At 36.0% G+C, this 19,060-nt stretch overlaps 2 protein-coding genes across 3 annotated transcripts; both read left to right on the forward strand.

Annotated features, from left to right (window-relative positions):
- On the forward strand, positions 1,640-5,810 carry LOC18782583. 2 transcript variants are annotated; one of them, XM_020561147.1, is made up of 4 exons: positions 1,640-3,195; positions 3,895-4,308; positions 4,518-4,723; positions 5,335-5,810. In XM_020561147.1, the coding sequence occupies exons 1-4, from the start codon at positions 2,769-2,771 to the stop codon at positions 5,578-5,580; spliced, it is 1,293 nt and encodes a 430-aa protein (XP_020416736.1). In that variant the 5' UTR covers positions 1,640-2,768; the 3' UTR covers positions 5,581-5,810. The 2 variants fall into 2 exon arrangements, with proteins under 2 accessions (XP_020416736.1, XP_007215425.1); XM_007215363.2 differs by having other exon boundaries at positions 3,904-4,308.
- Positions 7,940-16,123, forward strand: LOC18782124 (pumilio homolog 5). Its single transcript, XM_007217550.2, has 10 exons — positions 7,940-8,193; positions 9,551-10,372; positions 10,777-12,221; positions 12,309-12,450; positions 12,564-12,671; positions 13,561-13,773; positions 13,858-13,968; positions 14,496-14,690; positions 15,080-15,251; positions 15,480-16,123. The coding sequence occupies exons 2-10, from the start codon at positions 9,725-9,727 to the stop codon at positions 15,509-15,511; spliced, it is 3,066 nt and encodes a 1,021-aa protein (XP_007217612.2). The 5' UTR covers positions 7,940-8,193; positions 9,551-9,724; the 3' UTR covers positions 15,512-16,123.

The following is a 19,060-nucleotide window of genomic DNA, read 5'->3' on the forward strand; positions in this document are numbered from 1 at the left end:
TTATTTTTTAATTTTAATTTTCACGATATCAAGCGTTTTGGTTGAAGGCCTCCCCTATGATTATGGCAGTAGACTATCGAAACAGACTTGTCTTCTGTGGGCCCAAAGTATTTTGAACCCCACAAGAGTTTTTATTTCACTTTTATTTTTATGTTGAAATATAACGGTTATTTTATTTTATTTTTTTGTTGATTACGGATACGTGTTCAAGTATTTTTTTTTTCTTTTCTTTTTATTAAGAGTTTTTTAAGAGGAAATTGTTATTAGCACTCTAAAATAAGTTATTCACTTATATTTTTATGTTGAAATATAATGTTTATTTTATTTTATTTTTATGTTGATTAGGGATACATGCTCAAGTTTTTTTTTTTTTTTCTTTTCATTAAGAATTTTCTAAGAGAAAATTGTTATTATTACTCTAAAATAATTCATCCTCCATTAATAAAGGAGTATATGATAACTATTTGGAACGTTAATAACAACTTCTATAATAAAAACTTTATTGTTTGTCTGTCTTTATTTACTTTGTGCTTGACTTGTTTTCTTTGTTTGTCCAAGTACATAGTATTGATACTGATGCAAAACATGTGAGATAGTATTTGGAGCCGAACGTTTTTAAGTTTGTGAGATATACTATGTTCATACATCTGATATAAGATTTAAGCACAAATAAATTACGATCATTTGTCATTTTACTTTTAATTGTTTCTACGATAAGGAGAGACAAACTACCTTTAACTAGAATTATGTTTTGTTTCTATCCAACTATCAAATGATAACAATAAACTAATACATCATAATACAGTATATGCACTTATTATCATCACATCATAACATAAAATAAAATCAAGATTTCTAGCATTTTTCTTCATTTTCGATCCTTTCTAACTAGGTTTCTTGGATTTGAACTTGAGATTGCAATCTCATATGTAATGGCACAAATGAGAATGTTACCAATCATATATGATCGCCTGGATGAGAATGTTGAGGTAACGAATGTTTTCATGTAATTCCTCCAATATCTTAACTATAGATACATATACACAATATATATAATGTGTTTTCATTTCTTTCTTGATCTATTTTCGATGGATTGCCAATTTAATATATTTCTACACCAAATAAGCACATATTTCATGAGGTTAGTCAATCACATGAATTACTCACCATGCTCTTAAGTGTGAAATTTGATTGGATGGCAATTTTCCACCGACAACAAATTGCAAAATAATTTCATATCATATTTATTCAATTGAAAAGAAAAAGATGAAGATTTACATGATGGTCATTTTAGAAGTTTAATGAGGGCAAAAATGTAATTTGGATCACCATGCACAAATCAAACCCACTTTTGCGCGGCTTTTTTTTCTTTCTAATCTGTGTTTATGACAATATTCTCTGTACGAGGACTGACAACTGTCTCTCTCTCCTCACTCCAAATGCTAATGTCCACTGTTCTGTGTTCCTCTTGAGTTTCGAGCTCTTCCCATTTCCGAGAAAAATCCAAAACCCAACACATTGTTACACTCAGAAATACCCATTAAATTATAGCGAATTAATCTGAATCCCAACTCATTTATTAAATAAAATCAAACAAGAGAAAAAGAAAAGATCTTTCATTTATAGCAAACTTTAATTAAATTAATTTGAAAGTAATTTGAAAAGGAAAAAGAAGCTGATTTTATTGGGAAATTAGTACAACCCAACAATTTATCGCTCACATGCAAACCATTTTACATTGTTCCCAAACAGTGTTCACCCTTCTCTCTGCATATTTTGCTCTTCTGGGTTGCTGGGTTTCTGGCTGGGACCGTTTCTTTTTCTTCATAATTGAAAGTTTTGTGTTTTTGGGGCTTCAGTAGCTAATAAATGCACTTGGATCTTCTGGGATTTCATGGATTTTTGGGTGATTTAGCTTTTGGGTCTTAAAGGGTTCACATTTTTCAGTGTTGGGCTTTCTAGGAGTTGGAAGATTGACTTTACTTTGTGGTACTTTTCATGACGGTGTTTTAGCTGTTCATGCACTTTTTGATCTTTTGGGACTTACTTTTCAGTGTAGGGTAGCTTAAAGGCGTGGTTTTGAGCAGTGGAATGGTGAAGAAATGAGCAATTTTTTATTAAGGTTTTTTGGGTTTTGATCACTGTTTATGCTGCCACCGACCGAGCTCCTAGGAGGTAGTTGTTTTTGTATTTATTTGGGGGTTTTTAGGTGGCTGCTAGTGTAATGTACTTCCAGGCAATGTAAATGTTGGAGAAATCTGCTGCTGATCTTTGAGCAATTTTGTGGGTTCTGATCTCTCTAGCGTTTTGGTGAGTCTACCAAAGGTGATTTCTTGATCTGTACTTTGAGTTCTCTGAAGCCTTGTAGCTTGTGTACCTTGACGGAAATGTACTTTGATTAGCTCTATGATGTTTTTATTTAAGGTTGTTGACTAAAAGTTTGTACTTTTATTGTTCTGAACTCACTAAAGTTTCTGGGTTGTCACCAGTTCAGTGTTTAGATCACTCATTTTCTTATTAGGAGGCTTGGATTGTTAGGTCTTCTTAGATCTAGGGTTTCTTACTTATCAGATTCGGGCTCAGAATGGATATGAGAAATGCAAGTTTACCAATTTTTCTGTTATAACTTCATGGTTTTATTGTTCAAAAGTCACAACATATCTACTGGTAGATCTCATTGCCTTTAGTCTTTAGAAACCTTGGAACAAAGTGGAGTTATTATTGCTGGAGTAAGTATTGAGAAAAGCCTATCTGTTGTTGATTGGATTATGGATTTCTTCAAAGTTAAAAAGTTTCGAAAAGCCCACAAACCAGAACCAGAAAATGTTTCAGAGGACAATCCTGTGCCACAGCCGGAGGAACCTAGGAAGGAGAGTGGTGATGATTTTGGTAAGTCAGCTAATGCTGATTCTATAGCTGAGGCCGAGGATGATGATGATGATTTCATAACAGAGGAGGTCAAGCGGAGGTTAAAAGAATTGAGAAGGAATAGTTTTATGGTGTTGATTCCGGAAGAAGAGTCATTCCCGGAAGAGGATGAAGAAGAAGAGCATGGTGAGACAAGCTCTAACGAGTGGAGGGATGTAGAAGCAGAAGGCCGGCAATGGTGGTGTGGCTTTGGTGCTGTATATGACAAGTACTGCGAGAGAATGTTGTTCTTTGAACGGATGAGTGCGCAGCATCTTAATGAAACTGGTAAACATTATGATTTGTTCTAATTTATATTTTTTCAAATTACAGCATGCTTTTTAAGACTTCACTTCTTTTTGACCGGTTGTTTGGGCTTGAAAGAACATCTTTATACATATCTACCCACATGAAATACATATGAAGTTTTCCCCTTCATAGCTAAAATAGAAAAACAAGGAAAGGTTGTGTGTGCCCAACAACCTATATGGGATGTTAGAATAAGTATAGATATAAATAGAAGTGTATCTGTTTTGAGCTTTTAGTTATTTTTGCAATAATTGGCAGAGAGTTGAATTTTCAGACAAATGTAGATAGCTCAATAATGCTAGTAATTTGATTGAGTTGAGCGTAGACACACGAGGCATCATTAATTTTTCAGTTTCTTATTTTGCTAACATTAGTTTCTCCTCTGAATATAATATATCAGTTTTGCTGTTTAAATAAGACATCATTTCTCAGCAAAATGTGAACTAAATTACATCTATTTCAGTTTGTAAAAGTAAGCTCATGTTTCAGAAGCTATCTGTTCATATCCACAGTTACAGCTACTTAATATGCAAACTAAATAATACTCTCCATATTGAAGATTAGGACTGTTAATAACCATATAAACTCTAACAACCTTACATTAGTTTATTTGTTGTTTCTTGATTTGCATGATTACTGCATACCTATAGATTCTTCAAATCTTCATCACAAATAAAGGTTCTGCAGGTATCCAAACCTCTACAACTCCATCACCAAGATCTGCATCTAAGAAGCTTACCTCCCCTTTTCGCTGCCTTTCTTTGAAGAAGATTGAAGAACCTGATGATGAGACTGAGCATCTTCAGCAGCCAGAGAATGATCCTTATCAGGATATTGAGACATCATATGTAGCTCAAATTTGCTTGTCTTGGGAGGCACTGCACTGTCAGTACACTCAACTGAACCAGCTAATCACATGCCAACCTGACAATCCTAACTGTTATAACCACAGTGCTCAACAGTTTCAACAATTCCAGGTTTTATTACAAAGGTTTATTGAAAATGAACCTTTTGAGGAGGGCCACAGGGCTGAAATTTATGCTCGCACGCAGAGACATCTGCCTAAATTACTCCGGGTCCCCGATATACAAAGTAAGGTTCTTGTGACAAATCCAAAATATTTTAGATAAAAAAATTTATGTCTACTATGGTTGTAAATTCACTCGAGAGTAGAAGCCGAGTTTTAGGTACTATAAAATGTGTATATATTTGTTATCAGCTTACTAGAATTAATACCTGCTGTTAATTTCATTGTCTCTGTGCTTGTGATTTTAACAACTTGGCTTCATGAATCTATTCAGGTCCAGTTAAAAAAGGGACAGAGGAAGAAGAATCAGATTATATGGTTCATGCCCCTGATCTCATCAAGATTATTGAAACCTCAATCCTCACTTTTCAGCTTTTCGTGAAGATGGATAAGAAAAAAACAAGCTCCGTTCTTAACTTGTTTGGGAATCAAAACCAGGCTGCCACCCCACTTCAGCAGATTCAGTCTTCTCTTGAGAAGGTGAAGTTTGCTGGTGTATTTTTCCACCTTGACATCTTTATACAAGTTATAGCAAAGTCTTATAAGAAAAGTGGTTGGTTAGGAAATTCATAGCCTGCTGATTAGGGATCCCAATTATGTAACAGTCTGTTCTGGTTTATTACGCACAACACTTGTATTGTGTACTTGCTGAAGGTTCACGCCTTATCCTTATTTGTGTGAGTTTCTTCACAAACCTCTTGTAGGTGTACACACAACACAACACACACCATCTAGATTTTGTAAGCATAAGTGATCATTAAATCGTTAGTCAAAGAGTTTGCTCCAAAATCTGTGTGTGTGCATATATGGTTGTGCATGAATATAAACATATAGAAGAGTACTAAATTACCCTCAAGTAATAGAAAGCTTTCTCCAGTTTGTTGTATCTCATGACCATTGTGGTTTGGTTACTAACTGATTCTTGTAATCACCACATTGTTCTGTGTGGTATTCATGTCATGGAATGGAATGACATATAAGATAATGGTAAGAGTATATGGCGGCGGTAATCCTTCTATTAATATTATGTTCAATTCTTTCTCATTCAAATGATTATATAATGTCTTAAAACTTGTGTAATTGTGCTGCAGAAATGGATGAAACTAAAGGAACTGCGGAACAAGAGGAAAGGCTGGAAGAAGAAATCCTGGCCACAATCACAAGAAGATGTTCAGCTTTTGTTTGGCCTCATTGATGCCAAAGTTTTGTCGAGGGTTCTTCGGATGGTGAGAATAAGCAAAGAGCAGCTGTTTTGGTGTGAGGAAAAGATGAAAAAACTAGATTTAGTAGACGGCAAGTTGTGGAGAGACCCCTCTCCCACCCTTTTCCCTTGTTAATAGCTCTAGGAATGAACTACGAAGCTAAGCGTATGTTCCTCTGCTGTTTAGCAGCAGCAGACTGATCCCTTTCTCTAGTCTCTCATTTTCTCTAGGAATGAGGAACTTCCCTTTTGCCATTAAGACTAGGAGAGCCATTGATCAGTTTCCTATATGAATATAAAACAAAAAGTTGCTCAGACTAAATTTTCTGCAATTTTAGTATGCTATTATTTTGTCATTAAACCAGAGTTGCTGGTAGTAAATTTGCTCTAACAAGAACATTGACTGCATAGTGATTGAATTAACATTACTCAAATATGATGAGTTTCTTGAGAAGTTTATGGGCCCGTCTGGTAATGTTTTCAGAGAATGTTTTCATAGAATATTTTCAGAGAACGAAAATAAGAAAACGAAAATAATTAGAAGTACATATGAACTTGTTTTCATTTTATGAAAACATTCGCAGTATTTTCTGTTTTGGATCATCAAACGTGTTTTCACCTCATTTTTGTTCACTAAAAATGAAAACAACCTCTTAAAATATTACGGAATGGGCCTAAATCTCTTTTGGACTTTTTGCAAGAACTAGAAGTTTAAGCTTGAGGGTTTGTTTTATAGCCACATAAAAACTACTAGGGCTGGCAATTGATGATGTCGTATTGGGTTGACCTGTGGTTTTAATTGTGTGAGTTGAACTCCTAATTTTCCGTACGGCTCCGGAAATTCCCACCAAAGGGCTAATCTTTAGGACAATAAAGCCAAGACATCTCACATTAGAAAATCTAAAATGTTGTGGCATTGGGGAACACGCTTCCCTAAAAGATGACATACTAAACTCCACAGTGCTTTTAACAGAAGCCACCACCTCACATAGTCAGATTCACATGGCCCTAGATATGGTTGCTTTAGTTGATATGCTCTATGCCTATGTTCTATGCTTTATGCTTTGTCTTGTTTGATGGGGTATTTTTTATTATAATATTTTTCATTGTTATGTGTCCAAAATGCCCAATATGTGAAACAAAAAAAATTTAACATTTACCCAATGGAAAAATTATCCTGACAAATACAATTTCAATTAAGAAAGTAGTATGATAATTGCTTACAATTATTTTTTTTTTTTTTGGGGTTAAATTTTTGCCTTTCAATCAATTGATCCAACACTCTTTTCTCACTCAAACTCTCACCAAATAAAGCAAAAAAAAATAAAAAATGAAACAGACACTAGCTAAATAAATTGGACACATATCATGTGTTCTTAGGGGGTAGGGATGTAATTTCCTATAATATAGGCAAGTTGACTAAAATCTATGAATGGTACTATCAGGCCCCCATTTTATGACGTCAGCAGTTTATTAATGAGTTAAAACCCAAGACTACCCCGCACGAATGGTTGGCTGAGTGAGTAAATTCCAATGATATTATCCATCTTAAGGGGGTAATCTCGTCACCAAGTTATAACATTTCAATAGCAAGTGTATCACTAACCAAAAGAAAAACAATAAATAGTGGGGATGTATTAGACGGCGACGTTTTGGCTCCACAAGTAACCAAGTGGATTGTCCTCTAAACGGCCAAGTAGGCCTTCCAAACGACAACCACTCTATGACAAACTTCATGGAGGAGTGTTTGGAGTTTGCCAATACAAAAATACTCATGAATTTTGTGATTGTAAGTTCGTGACAATTAAGTCACCTATTGCCTCCTTTTCACAAGTGAATTTTCTCTGACTTTCATATCAACTCTATATTCTCTCTTATTCAAAAAAAGAAAAAGTCGAGAGTCGAACTCATCGTGTATGTGAATATGAAATTCTTTATTGCGTGAGATTTGTATTCAAACAAAGAAAAGATCGAGAGTTTGAATTCTTGTCGTGTTTGCGGGTTTGAAATTCTTTATTACTTGAGGCAGAACTGATCGCTCCGAATTTACAAAATTATTTATGTCATGAAATTTTAGTAGTATTTCAAAATAGAACTTGAGTTTTGAACTACCGTTAACTTTATTTATTAGCCACTTAGGCATGGAAAACTAATACAATTGTTACTTCAATTCGCACAGGAAGTCAAGCTTGAAGAAACTGTAAAGAAATGGTGTTGAACTTACCAAGAGGCTTGAACCCAAATTCAAGTAAATACCATTCCTACATCCAAACACTGCCTCACGTTTTGGAAGACCTAACTAATGTCAACAATAGCCAGGAAGCCACGTGTTTGAAACCTTTATTTGGAGCAAACCTTGAAGTCCCACGTGTCCCCGTCCATGGACATAATTATCCATACACACAGCATCCAAAATACCAGATTAAGGCTAAGCATCGATGGCATTTATGTCATTTACTGTACATATATTTCCAGAATAAAACTCTACTTATTTAAAACTGTCAAAAGCATTTTAATATTAAAAGCTTCAAACCCTGAGAAATGAGAATGTTATGCAAGCAACATTCTTGTATTTCTCAAACAAAGAAGCTCTCTGTTTCTCAAGTCTCAAGCACTTCTTTGTAAGACTCTCTCTCTTAAGCTCCCCTTCTTAGTAATTCCACATATCTTTCAGAGCTTGAAAAAGGCTTGAGCTTTGTGTTCTGTTCATCCAAAATTTCAGACTTTGAAGAATTGCTGCCATTACCTGGTGAGACTTTCAATCCTTTTCTGCTCAAATTCTTAGCATTAGTTCTCAAAATTCTCATGCTCTGCTTGTTTCTGATGGTTCTAATACCCTTCTTTTTGTTCAAACATGTGCATGTTTATGCTTTCTTTTTGGCTTATACTTTTGTGAACTTATTTCTGTTATTTATTATCATTTGTCTTTTGGGATTGTTTGTACTGGGAATATTCGTCAAATTCTATTTATAGAGGGTGTAAATGAGTATAGGCTTAGTGGGTGTTGTTTAGTTTTTTGAATTTTGCTTTCGAAATGACTGTTACAAGTTTTGTTTAAGTGGTCGTGATCGTAAGGTTACTTTGTTGTAATTGTGGCATATGAATTGATTTTAGAAAGAAATGCGTTTAAGGGTAGTTTCATTTCATGAATTGAGCATCCTTTAAGGTTGGGAAGCTAAAACACTAGTGGTGTACTGTATTAGAGTGTAAAGCAAATGCATGGGAGACAGTATAAGCTATATGAACAGCTACAGCAGTTATACATAATCAAATGTAATTTGGTTGTAACTATGGTTCGCGTATGGCAATAGGTCAATTCAAACACAATATAAGAACTATACGCAGTAGAGAGCATTTAAGTGAGAGGCAGTTTAATGTATCCGAATCAGAACTATATTTTCCATATAAGTAATAGGTATCAGCATCAGAAATGGTTCTGCAGATAACATTATTCTTACATGAGTAATTTTGTATTTATCGTCATTCCCACAAGATTGTATGAGTAGAACATCAATGCTAATTGAGATACTAAGTAAATTTTCCAGTACATGTATACTTTGGTACAGTGACTCATTACTAGGACCTATGTTATGGATGAGAAAAAGTTTGTAGCGTAATGTATGGCCCAAAACAAAATTAAATAAGTGTTAAATGGCTAATTTTTTGAGGAAACCATAAATAACCAAGTTTCTCATGTAGTTTTATACACCTAAACTGATATTCTGGTCAACATGTAGGCAATTAAGTGTTGTAGTGGGTGGAAGTTCATTTATCGGCTGCAATGGGATTCTTACAATTTGTAAAGGAGAATGTGAAAGGATTTACCCATGTTTCAATACTCTTAGCTCTCGTTTTCTATTTGATAGATTGGTTACCGTCTGCATACTAGATATGTGATAGTTTTTTCATGAGAGACTCGGACAGTTATTTCTGCATTTGTTGCGGGTTTGTCAACGTGGTCTGTGCTGAAGTTAACAAAGTGGAACTATTTATTCTTTTCAGATCAGATTTCTCAACATATTTTTCATTTTCAATCTCTCTATATGAACATGAATACATAAGGGACATGATGTGGTTAATTCATACGAATTATGTTCTATATGCAGGGCCTTCTTGTTACGGGTACATTATTCAGGTTCTGTGAGTGTGCTACCTGCTTGGATCAAATTATTACTTGCAACTGTGTACTGTTGAAAGGAGCATAATATGGCTTGGATATGCTGCCAAATAATTTGTGAAGGTAATTGTTGATAAATAAAAACCATCATTGTTCAGTTAGGATGGCCACTGAGGGCCTCACGAGAATGGTGGAAAGCGGCAGAGGCAAAAAGTGGCCTTCATCTAAGGATGCTGCAACATTTGGATCTGCATTGATAAGTATGGCAGCAGAGGATTCGAGCTGCATTTCGAAGGGGCGTAGTTTTCGGAGAGATAGAGCTGAAGTTGTACCTAATCGAAGTGGTAGTGCTCCACCAAGTATGGAAGGTTCCTTTTCCTCTATTGAAAACCTGTTAAGTCAACATAACTCCCGTATGGGAACAAGCTCGACTAATTTAAGCAGCATAGTTAATAATGTTGAGTTTGACGAACACCTGCGTTCAGACCCAGCTTATTTGGCATATTATTTATCGAATATGAACTTGAATGCAAGTCTTCCTCCACCACTTATCTTACGGGAGAATCATCAAATGGTCCGTCAAATTGGGGGCTTAGGCACCAATCGGAGATTGCCTTCTTTAGATGACAGCAGCAATGGATCCTTGCATCTTTCTCAAGGTTCTCTTTCCATTCATAAGGAGGACCCTACTGATGCTAGGTCAGCCACAATATCTAAAGATAACCTGGCAGAAAATAGTGGTGCAGTAATGCCTGTCAAGAACACGGCTTCTTTGGCAAGTTATAATAAGAGTTTAGTGGATCTCATACAGGTATAGGAATTAAAGTTAGTGGTTTAGCATCTATAATTTTAATCAACAATAATTTGGCTTAGCTGTGCTTAACAATGTTTAACTCTCTTGTTTGTAGTTTTTGCTTCATGCATTTAGCTATAACGTATGAAGTATTACCATATTTCCCTTCTAACACACCCTCCCTTTTTTGTTGTTGAAAATAAGTTATGCATCAAATCATTTATCAGTTTATACTTTGTAGTGTGTACTAGATTTGGAATCATGAGTAATCATATAGTTCAGAATTGTTATGTGGTAGTTGTTTATTATTAGCTCCTTTAACCAATAAGTGGTTTGCAAGATTTTTTCTTAATGTAGTAGCTCTAGTTTTCCAGTATGTGTTGCCATGGCTCACGTTTTTCATTTTCTTGGTGGTTTTTTAGCAAGACTTCCCCCGAACTCCATCTCCTGTATATAATCAATCTCTCCCATCCAGTCTTGGAACAACAGATGAACAAACTGATACTGATGTACATTCGATTTCACCAAATGCTTCTTCTCTCAACAAGTCAAAATTACCAGAACCAAATGCAGGGTCTACAAATGATTGTTCAGATACAAGTTCCCTGGATGCGCATGCTGTTGGGTACATACCAAATGATGTTCCTTTGGCTACCACCACCCCAAGTATTCAACATCGTGATGCTACAGGGAACCTACAGCAAGATGAATCTAATTTTGAGCATGATGATGGGTTGGGGAATAATGCATCAATTAGCGGTGAGCTTGGGTTGGATCTTTCCAGGGTGAGAGCATCTAATGTTGATATCAACAATAACAAGCAAAATGAGAAACAATCTTATGGGAGGTATGTGCCACAAGACCAGCTTTCTACACAACAAAGTGTTCCATATCAACTTAAGGGGGTTCAGACTCAATTAGTTTCACAAGGAATGAATCATTTGCAAAGTGGAATGGAAAATCTTCCCCACGGCTATCCAAAGTTCTCTTCTATTGATATACAACCCTCATTGCACTCACCTGGATTCACACCCCCATTGTACGCTACAACAGCAGCATATATGACTTCAGGGAATCCATTCTACCCGAATTATCAGCCATCTGGTATATTTCCTGCACAATATGGCGCCGGTGGATATGCTTTAGGTTCTACATTTCTTCCTTCATATATGCCTGGGTATGCTTCCCATGGTTCCTTTCCTATGCCTTTTGATGCTACTTCAGGGCCAAGCTTTAATGGTCGAACTGCTGATGTTTCAAGAGGGGAGAGAATTCCCCATGGAGGAGATATGCAATACCCAAGTAGATTTTATGGGCAACATGGGCCAATGCTCCAGCCACCTTTTTCGGATCCCCTAAATATGCAATACTATCCACGCCCTTTGGAGGATGCATATGGTGCCTCAAGTCAATATGGTCACTTGGCATCAAGGGTTATTGGTGGCCAACTTTCACAGCAAGAACTATATAGTACTGCTTATACGGGTGATGCTTATACGGGTGACCAAAATTTTCAGTCTTCAAGTATTGGTAATCTGGGCATTCCAAGTCCAAGAAAAGTGGGAATCAATGGTAGTGGTTATTATGGAAATAATTCTACCATGCCTATAATGACACAGTTTCCAGCCTCGCCTCTTGGTAGTCCAATATTGCCATCATCTCCAATGGGTAGAACAAATCATCTTGGTCGGAAAAATGAAATCAGGTTTCCTCAAGGTTCGATTAGTGGAGTATATTCTGGATGGCAAGGGCCGAGAAGCTTCAGCTCGGATGACCCTAAAAGACATTCTTTTCTCGAAGAACTGAAAACTAGTAATCCCCGTAAGTTTGAACTTTCTGATATAGCAGGGCGCATTGTCGAGTTCAGGTATTGCTTGCTCCATACTAAGTTGGTTGATCCTTTATTCTTGTTGTACTATTAGTTATAATTTTTTATGTTCGTATACAACTTCAGTGTTGATCAACATGGGAGTAGATTTATTCAGCAGAAGCTAGAATACTGCACTGCCGAAGACAAGGCATCAGTTTTCAAAGAAATTCTTCCACGTGCTTCAAAACTAATGACCGATGTATTTGGTAATTATGTTATTCAGAAGGTATGAATTCATAATCTGTGTCTGCTTAATTGCTTGTTTGTTGGATCACTTATCAACTTTATGGACTCTGTGAATGGCCTATTAACATTGTACATTTATTTTTTATGTTACAGTTTTTTGAATATGGGAGTGCCGAGGAGAGAAAGGAGCTTGCAGATCAACTTGCTGGACAAATGTTGCCTTTAAGTTTGCAGATGTATGGTTGTCGTGTAATCCAAAAGGTATGCTGAAACTTGATTTTCCTAATAAATATGTTGTCTTAATTCCAGCAATCATTCTATCTTCTGCTTATGTATATTTTATGAGTTCATTTTATCTCAGAACGAAGAATGGAACTTATTGAGACTTTCATAGTTGTTACATTACATGTCAATAGGACAAATATTTTTTATTTTGTATTTTTGCCCAGGGATGCAATATTGATAGAAAGTTTTACACTGCAAGGGGGTTGGAGAGCGGTTCCAAAATAGGTTTTTAGAAGTAACTTTCAGACTCTATAAAAATCCTCACTTAAAAAAGACACATTGATCAGCTGATGAAGAGAATATGGAGAGATTATCTTTTATCCTTTCTGATCAATTTAATATACATATATGCCCTTGAGGTTATGCAAATTTAAACAATGGTTCTGTTGCACTCAAACACCTTTAACTACAGGAACCATTGTTGGAATTAATTAATTTAAGCTTTGTCTGATTTTTGAAGTATCTTCACTTAATCTCTCACTTTTGAGTTTCATCTGGATTAGATATAAACTACATTATAGTACACCCAACCCGAGCATCATAAAGTTGTGTATGCTAGTGGTTGGATCAAATTCATGTGAACTTTGAAAATATTTCATGGTTATTCATATGTAGTCTGATTATTGATTATTAGGCAATTACACCTACTAAAGGATCAAAGTCATCATTATTGTCAATGATATACTTTTTTGGCGCTTGCAAATTGGCTTCGTCAACACTTTTTTTAAGTATATACTGAGGATGTATATCTGGAAGCCTTGTTACACATGTTTCTTCCCTCATAACTTCTTTAGAATTTATGAATCTTAAAAACTTTTCCTTATGTTTTACATATCCGGATTATGTGTTGGATGCTTTATTTTAGGCTCTTGAAGTTATTGAGCTTGACCAGAAAACACAACTTGTGCATGAGCTTGATGGACATGTTCTGAAATGTGTACGTGATCAAAATGGAAATCATGTAATACAGAAGTGTATAGAATGCATTCCCACAGAGAAAATTGGATTTATCATTTCTGCTTTTCGAGGCCAAGTTTCCACACTTTCTACTCATCCCTATGGTTGTCGCGTCATACAGGTAATGGCACACAGTTTTCCATTGTGAAGTCTCCAATTAGATCATGTGTATCACATTTTGAAACAATACACTTTTACTTGATAGAGAGTTTTGGAGCATTGTTCAGATGACATTCAAAGTCAATCTATAGTTGATGAAATCTTGGAATCTAGTTACACTCTTGCTCAAGACCAGTATGGGAATTATGTTACCCAGGTTGGTGTCTTTACTTTGTGCTCTCTGTTGTTTTTATCTAGCCTCGCTTAACTATTTCATTCCTCAATTCTTTTGTTTTCTAACGGAGGGGTGGTCGAAGGGATTGTTTCTTTGTCCGCTAATACCGTAACCCTAATTTGACTGTGTTTCTAGTTCAGTGTTATTCTTAATTTTCTTTATGTTCTCTTAGCACTTGGAAAATGACCAGAGTGTTCTAGAGTTTTGGAAATGTGCTCAATGGTAAAATTCTTGATACAATCTAAGTGGTTCTTTTAATCTGAACTAACTTGTGAGCTGCTACATAAATATGACTTTCTTTCAGATACCTGAAATGGTTTAATAGTAGTGTCAAGCTTTTAAAGAAATCATCTGGCCTGGTATCATTAGCATTATGACTGAGTGTTTAGGCGGGTCAATATATATATATATATATATTTATAAATTGCTTCTTCATGTGTGATTTCATTGCCCAAGTCTCTGTTACTTCTAATTGAATGAAATATAATCATGGATCATACTGCTTGCAGCATGTTTTGGAAAGGGGAAAGCCCTATGAAAGAAGCCAAATTATCAGCAAGTTGATTGGGAAAATTGTACAATTGAGTCAGCATAAATATGCATCAAATGTTGTTGAAAAGTGTCTGGAACATGGTGATGTTGCTGAGCGGGAGCTCTTGATTGAGGAAATCATTGGGCAAATGGAGGAAAATGATAGTCTGTTGGTAAGTCAAGCCAAAGCGCATATGATATGTTATCCCATGTCTTCAGATCTTTTATTCTTTACCTATGAAAATAAAGTTGGTGGGTATTGACCAGCATTTGGCTCCAAGGCAGCATAATATGTAGTGTTTGAAATATGAGCCAATTAGGAAACATCCAGTTATGCAATTTGATATTACAAGTTGAACTGAAGACTTCATTTCCATATGGGTGGATTTCCTTTGGTTCCAAACAATTTTCAAAAAACTTCCTATTTAAATAACATGAGGAGCGTTGTAGAGTCCAAATAATTTCTTTTGGAACCATGCAGATTTTGGAAGTGTTGATTTTGAATGCTGGTTAAAGGTTGTTTTCTGCTTACTGAGTTATGTTATTTGATATTATATTCCAGCCAATGATGAAGGACCAATTTGCCAATTATGTGGTTCAGAAGGTTCTTGAAACAAGCAATGATAGACAGCGGGAAACACTGCTCAATCTTATAAGAGTTCATATAGATGCTCTGAAAAAATATACATACGGGAAACACATAGTTGTTCGGTTTGAACAGCTATCTGGTGAAGGTGTGTCTGTTTTCCATTTTCAATTTGTGCACGTAGTTATGAGCACTTTCCACTTTATCTGCATCTAATAGAAGGCTGGTTGTCTTTTATGTGGCTTCTTAATCTATCATTATCTAACTTGAACGTGCTCTCGGGCTGTGCAACTGTTATACAGGCTTAAAGAATTGCTTTGTTTCTTTGTTTTAATTATTCTATTTGGATACTGATTTTTAACCCTTTAACATGCAGATGGCCAAACCTCAGAAGCTGAGGGGGCGTAGGGTTTAATCCATTTGGCCCCAAGGGTTGTTCTTGACAGTTGCAGAAGGCAGAAGCATTACATTAGAAACTGGTGTTTTTAACAAAACCAGCAAAAGATATACATATTCTTTTCAGGAATATCACCTTCTATAGAATTAAAGAGTAGGAAACATCGGGCCTATGCACCAGACTGAAGGTCTTACGTCTCCTATTCTTCTTCCATCGTTTAAAAGTTCTATAAAGAGTGCTATTCTTGAGAGAGGGTTTGATTTCTGGTGATTTATTAAAAACTCTAGAAACTATGTGTAAGAGAACTCAAGATCAGCTACCATGTCCTCATTGCAAGAAGAACAGCCAAAAGACAGATGCTAGAAGCTTGTTTGATATTTCCTAGTTTGTAAATGTATTGTGTATTTTCAAATTGTACATGTACAGTCAGATATAAAACATCCATGTAAAGCAATGTAAGAAATAAGAATTCATGTCTGGCTGATGGCCGGCCTAGGTGTACTACGTAGGGCCTATTTCGTAGTGTGTGAATTTGGAACGACAGAAAAATTGCATTGATTTGTAATATGATGTAAAAAGTTATGGCATGTTTCAATGTGAAATTTCTCAAGTGTTGTGGAAAAGACTTTGTCAATGGTCAAAAGAAAAGCCTCTACATTTGACAACAAAGAAAGGAAAAAAACCTTACAAATTGTGGTTTGTTGTAAAAGTCTTGGTGTGGAGCCCATTAACTATTCATTACTATTCATTTGGAGACTTTGGTAGAGTTTGTCTGTCACGGGTGAATAGTGAATTACTATTCATTTGGAGACTTTGGTAGAGTTTGTCTGTCACAGGTGAATAGTGAATAGTGATTATTTCAGCCTATAAATAAGACCACCATCAGAGAAAGAAAAAAATAAGAAAAGAAGAAAAAGAAAAGAGAGAAGAGAAAGCAGAGAGAAATTCTCCTAGAGAGAAAATTCAGTGAGCCACATATGTTGTAAACACTAAAGTTGTAGCCATATCATTTTATAGTGAAAGGTTACTGCTGCTGCTCTCCGAGGACGTAGGCATAGCCGAACCTCGTTAAAAGCAGTGTCTCATCTATTTTACGTGCAGCTCAATATCCGCATATATTCCAGGTTATTTTATAACACGTTATCAGCACGAAAGTCTCTCCTTTTATTTCTGAAATTTTTCCAACTCAACACTATGTGGTTACTTCTCTGTCTCCTCTCTGTCATATGTCTACTCTCACTTTACTACTACAACGACATGCAAACTTTCCTTTTTGTGTTCTCACAATTTCTCTGTTGTTTAATCCATGCTTGTTTAATTCACTTCTTTGTAACGTAATTTCTATGTTGTTTAATCAGTCCTGTTATTTTATGGTGGTGTAATTTTTTACCCATCGCGTTGTAATACAAATTATTGTAATAAAATGATGGTGTGATCTTAAAACTCATCTATTATATCTTGAATAGTGGCGCAGTTATATTGCCCACACTATATAATATATTATGCACTTCATATTAGGTGGAGGTTTTTATCCCCACATTTATTTTATTTATGGTATGGTGTAGGTTTATTACCCATACGGCAATATTTATTTAAAGGGTGGTGCGGGTTTATCGTCCACGCCTTTACTTTTATTTAAATGTATGGAGCAGAATTAATGCCCATACAAGCACCTTTACTTTATGAAATTTACTTTATCACAAATTTACTTTTTCTTAAAGTATGATGAGGAATTGACCCTCATACTTTATGAAATTAACTTTATGAATTTAATTTACCGCACATTTAAGGTATGGTGCGGGTTTATCGTCCATACCAGCAAATTCATAACACTTTATTTATCATCAATTAATATACCTGAATAATAAGGACCTAGAGTTCCTTAATAATGTAACAGTACCGTATTGGTTCATAGTGCCGTACACATGGATGATAACTGTACTGGCAGATGTACTGTACACATGAATAGATACGTATTCATGACTTGATGAATAGTACTATTCACATGAATAGTGACGTATGCATAAATATTAACCATTTTGGGTAAACCGTCACTATATACAAAAGGGAACCTGCAGTTGTTTGGGCCCAAAATTCGGCACACCCAAAACCAAGAGATAAGCCCATGATGAAATTGCCTGCCCAGCCCGAAAACTTGAGAAAAACAAAATAGGATCCAGACAGATTGGGCTTCACACCAAGAATGTTGAAAACAAAGCTTCAGCCCAAAGAAAGGCCCAAAGAGGAAACTGACAAGATGAGCTTCAAAAGATCAGCCCATGAATTATTGATTAGGTTCAGACCCAAGGGATCAAAAACACACCCACGTGATTGCCTCAGCTTTAGAAAAGTCAGCAATACCGACTGAAATTTAAAAATATGAAAGGGACGTCTCTGAAACACTGCCAATTGAAGATCAAAAAACCCATCTATGTTTAAGATTTTGCTCCAAATCGATGCACCACCCCCCCAGGGATTCACGGATCACGCTTTCTAAATTAGAACGGAAAATAGGGAACCATTCAGAAAATATAAAAGAAAAAGCCAAACCGCCATAAAAAGCCTACACAGATGGTGGCGGTGGTTTGAATTAGAAACTGCCACCCAGGAAACCAGGGAAGGGACTGCTTTAGGAGATGACTGCTCAGAACCTATCTGTCTTGATTGATAAGAAATCCTTCTTACTTTATATTATAAGAGATCTTTTTGCCGCCCATTATTTAGGATTAAAAATCACCTCCCCAGGAGGGCCTCTTATAAAAACGAAAGTAGGCAAAGGAACAAAGGACACTCAATGCATCAATCAATCAAAAAAAAACAAACAAGAAAAAGCTCACTTGGATCCAAAGAAAACCAGCTTTAGATCAGAATTCCGAAGTTCAGACTTAGAAAATAAGTCCTCTGAAAGCGAGATCCCTCTCGTTACAAGTTTGGTTCAGCAACAGCCAAGACAAACACAGTTTGAGTTTTCACAAATATGAAAACCTCAACAAATTTTATAGCATAGTTCCAGCTTGCTGAATACGAATAGCCACTTCTGTCCCTTCAAACTGAAGAAGTCGCAGTTCTGCCCGCTCAAAAGTCTCCCAAGGCTTGAAGTAGATTGAAGCTCTGCCAAAATTGAACTTTGGTATCGATTTACAGCTGAAGCCAAGCAGCTAAAGTTGTCGACAGTACAGTCCAGCGTAGACATGCCCAGTCCAGCCCGGATTAGAAGTTTCCACCCAGGCAGAAATGGAGTTTCAGCCATCTTTTTGCCTTTCTAGAGTCGGTTTCTCCCTGCTTAATTTTGTAAAAGGGAGTTCTGCCTGAAAATAGTACTTTATTATTATCCATTCTGGCCAGAACAACCATTTGATACTGAGATAAATTATGAAAGTCCTCACCAGTCTGAGGCAAGAAAAGAACTTACTTGGTAGATATTCCTCACCCAAATTCACAATCGTTTTGTTTTAGAAGCCAGTAACTTGAGGCGCAAGTTATCCACTTTCAAAATAAGTCTGCTAGAATCTACATTGCTAGCAGTGGCACGCTCACACACCAAAGAAAGCTGACTTGTC

Source organism: Prunus persica, chromosome G3 (assembly GCF_000346465.2).
Source record: "Prunus persica cultivar Lovell chromosome G3, Prunus_persica_NCBIv2, whole genome shotgun sequence".
Taxonomy (NCBI): domain Eukaryota; kingdom Viridiplantae; phylum Streptophyta; class Magnoliopsida; order Rosales; family Rosaceae; genus Prunus; species Prunus persica.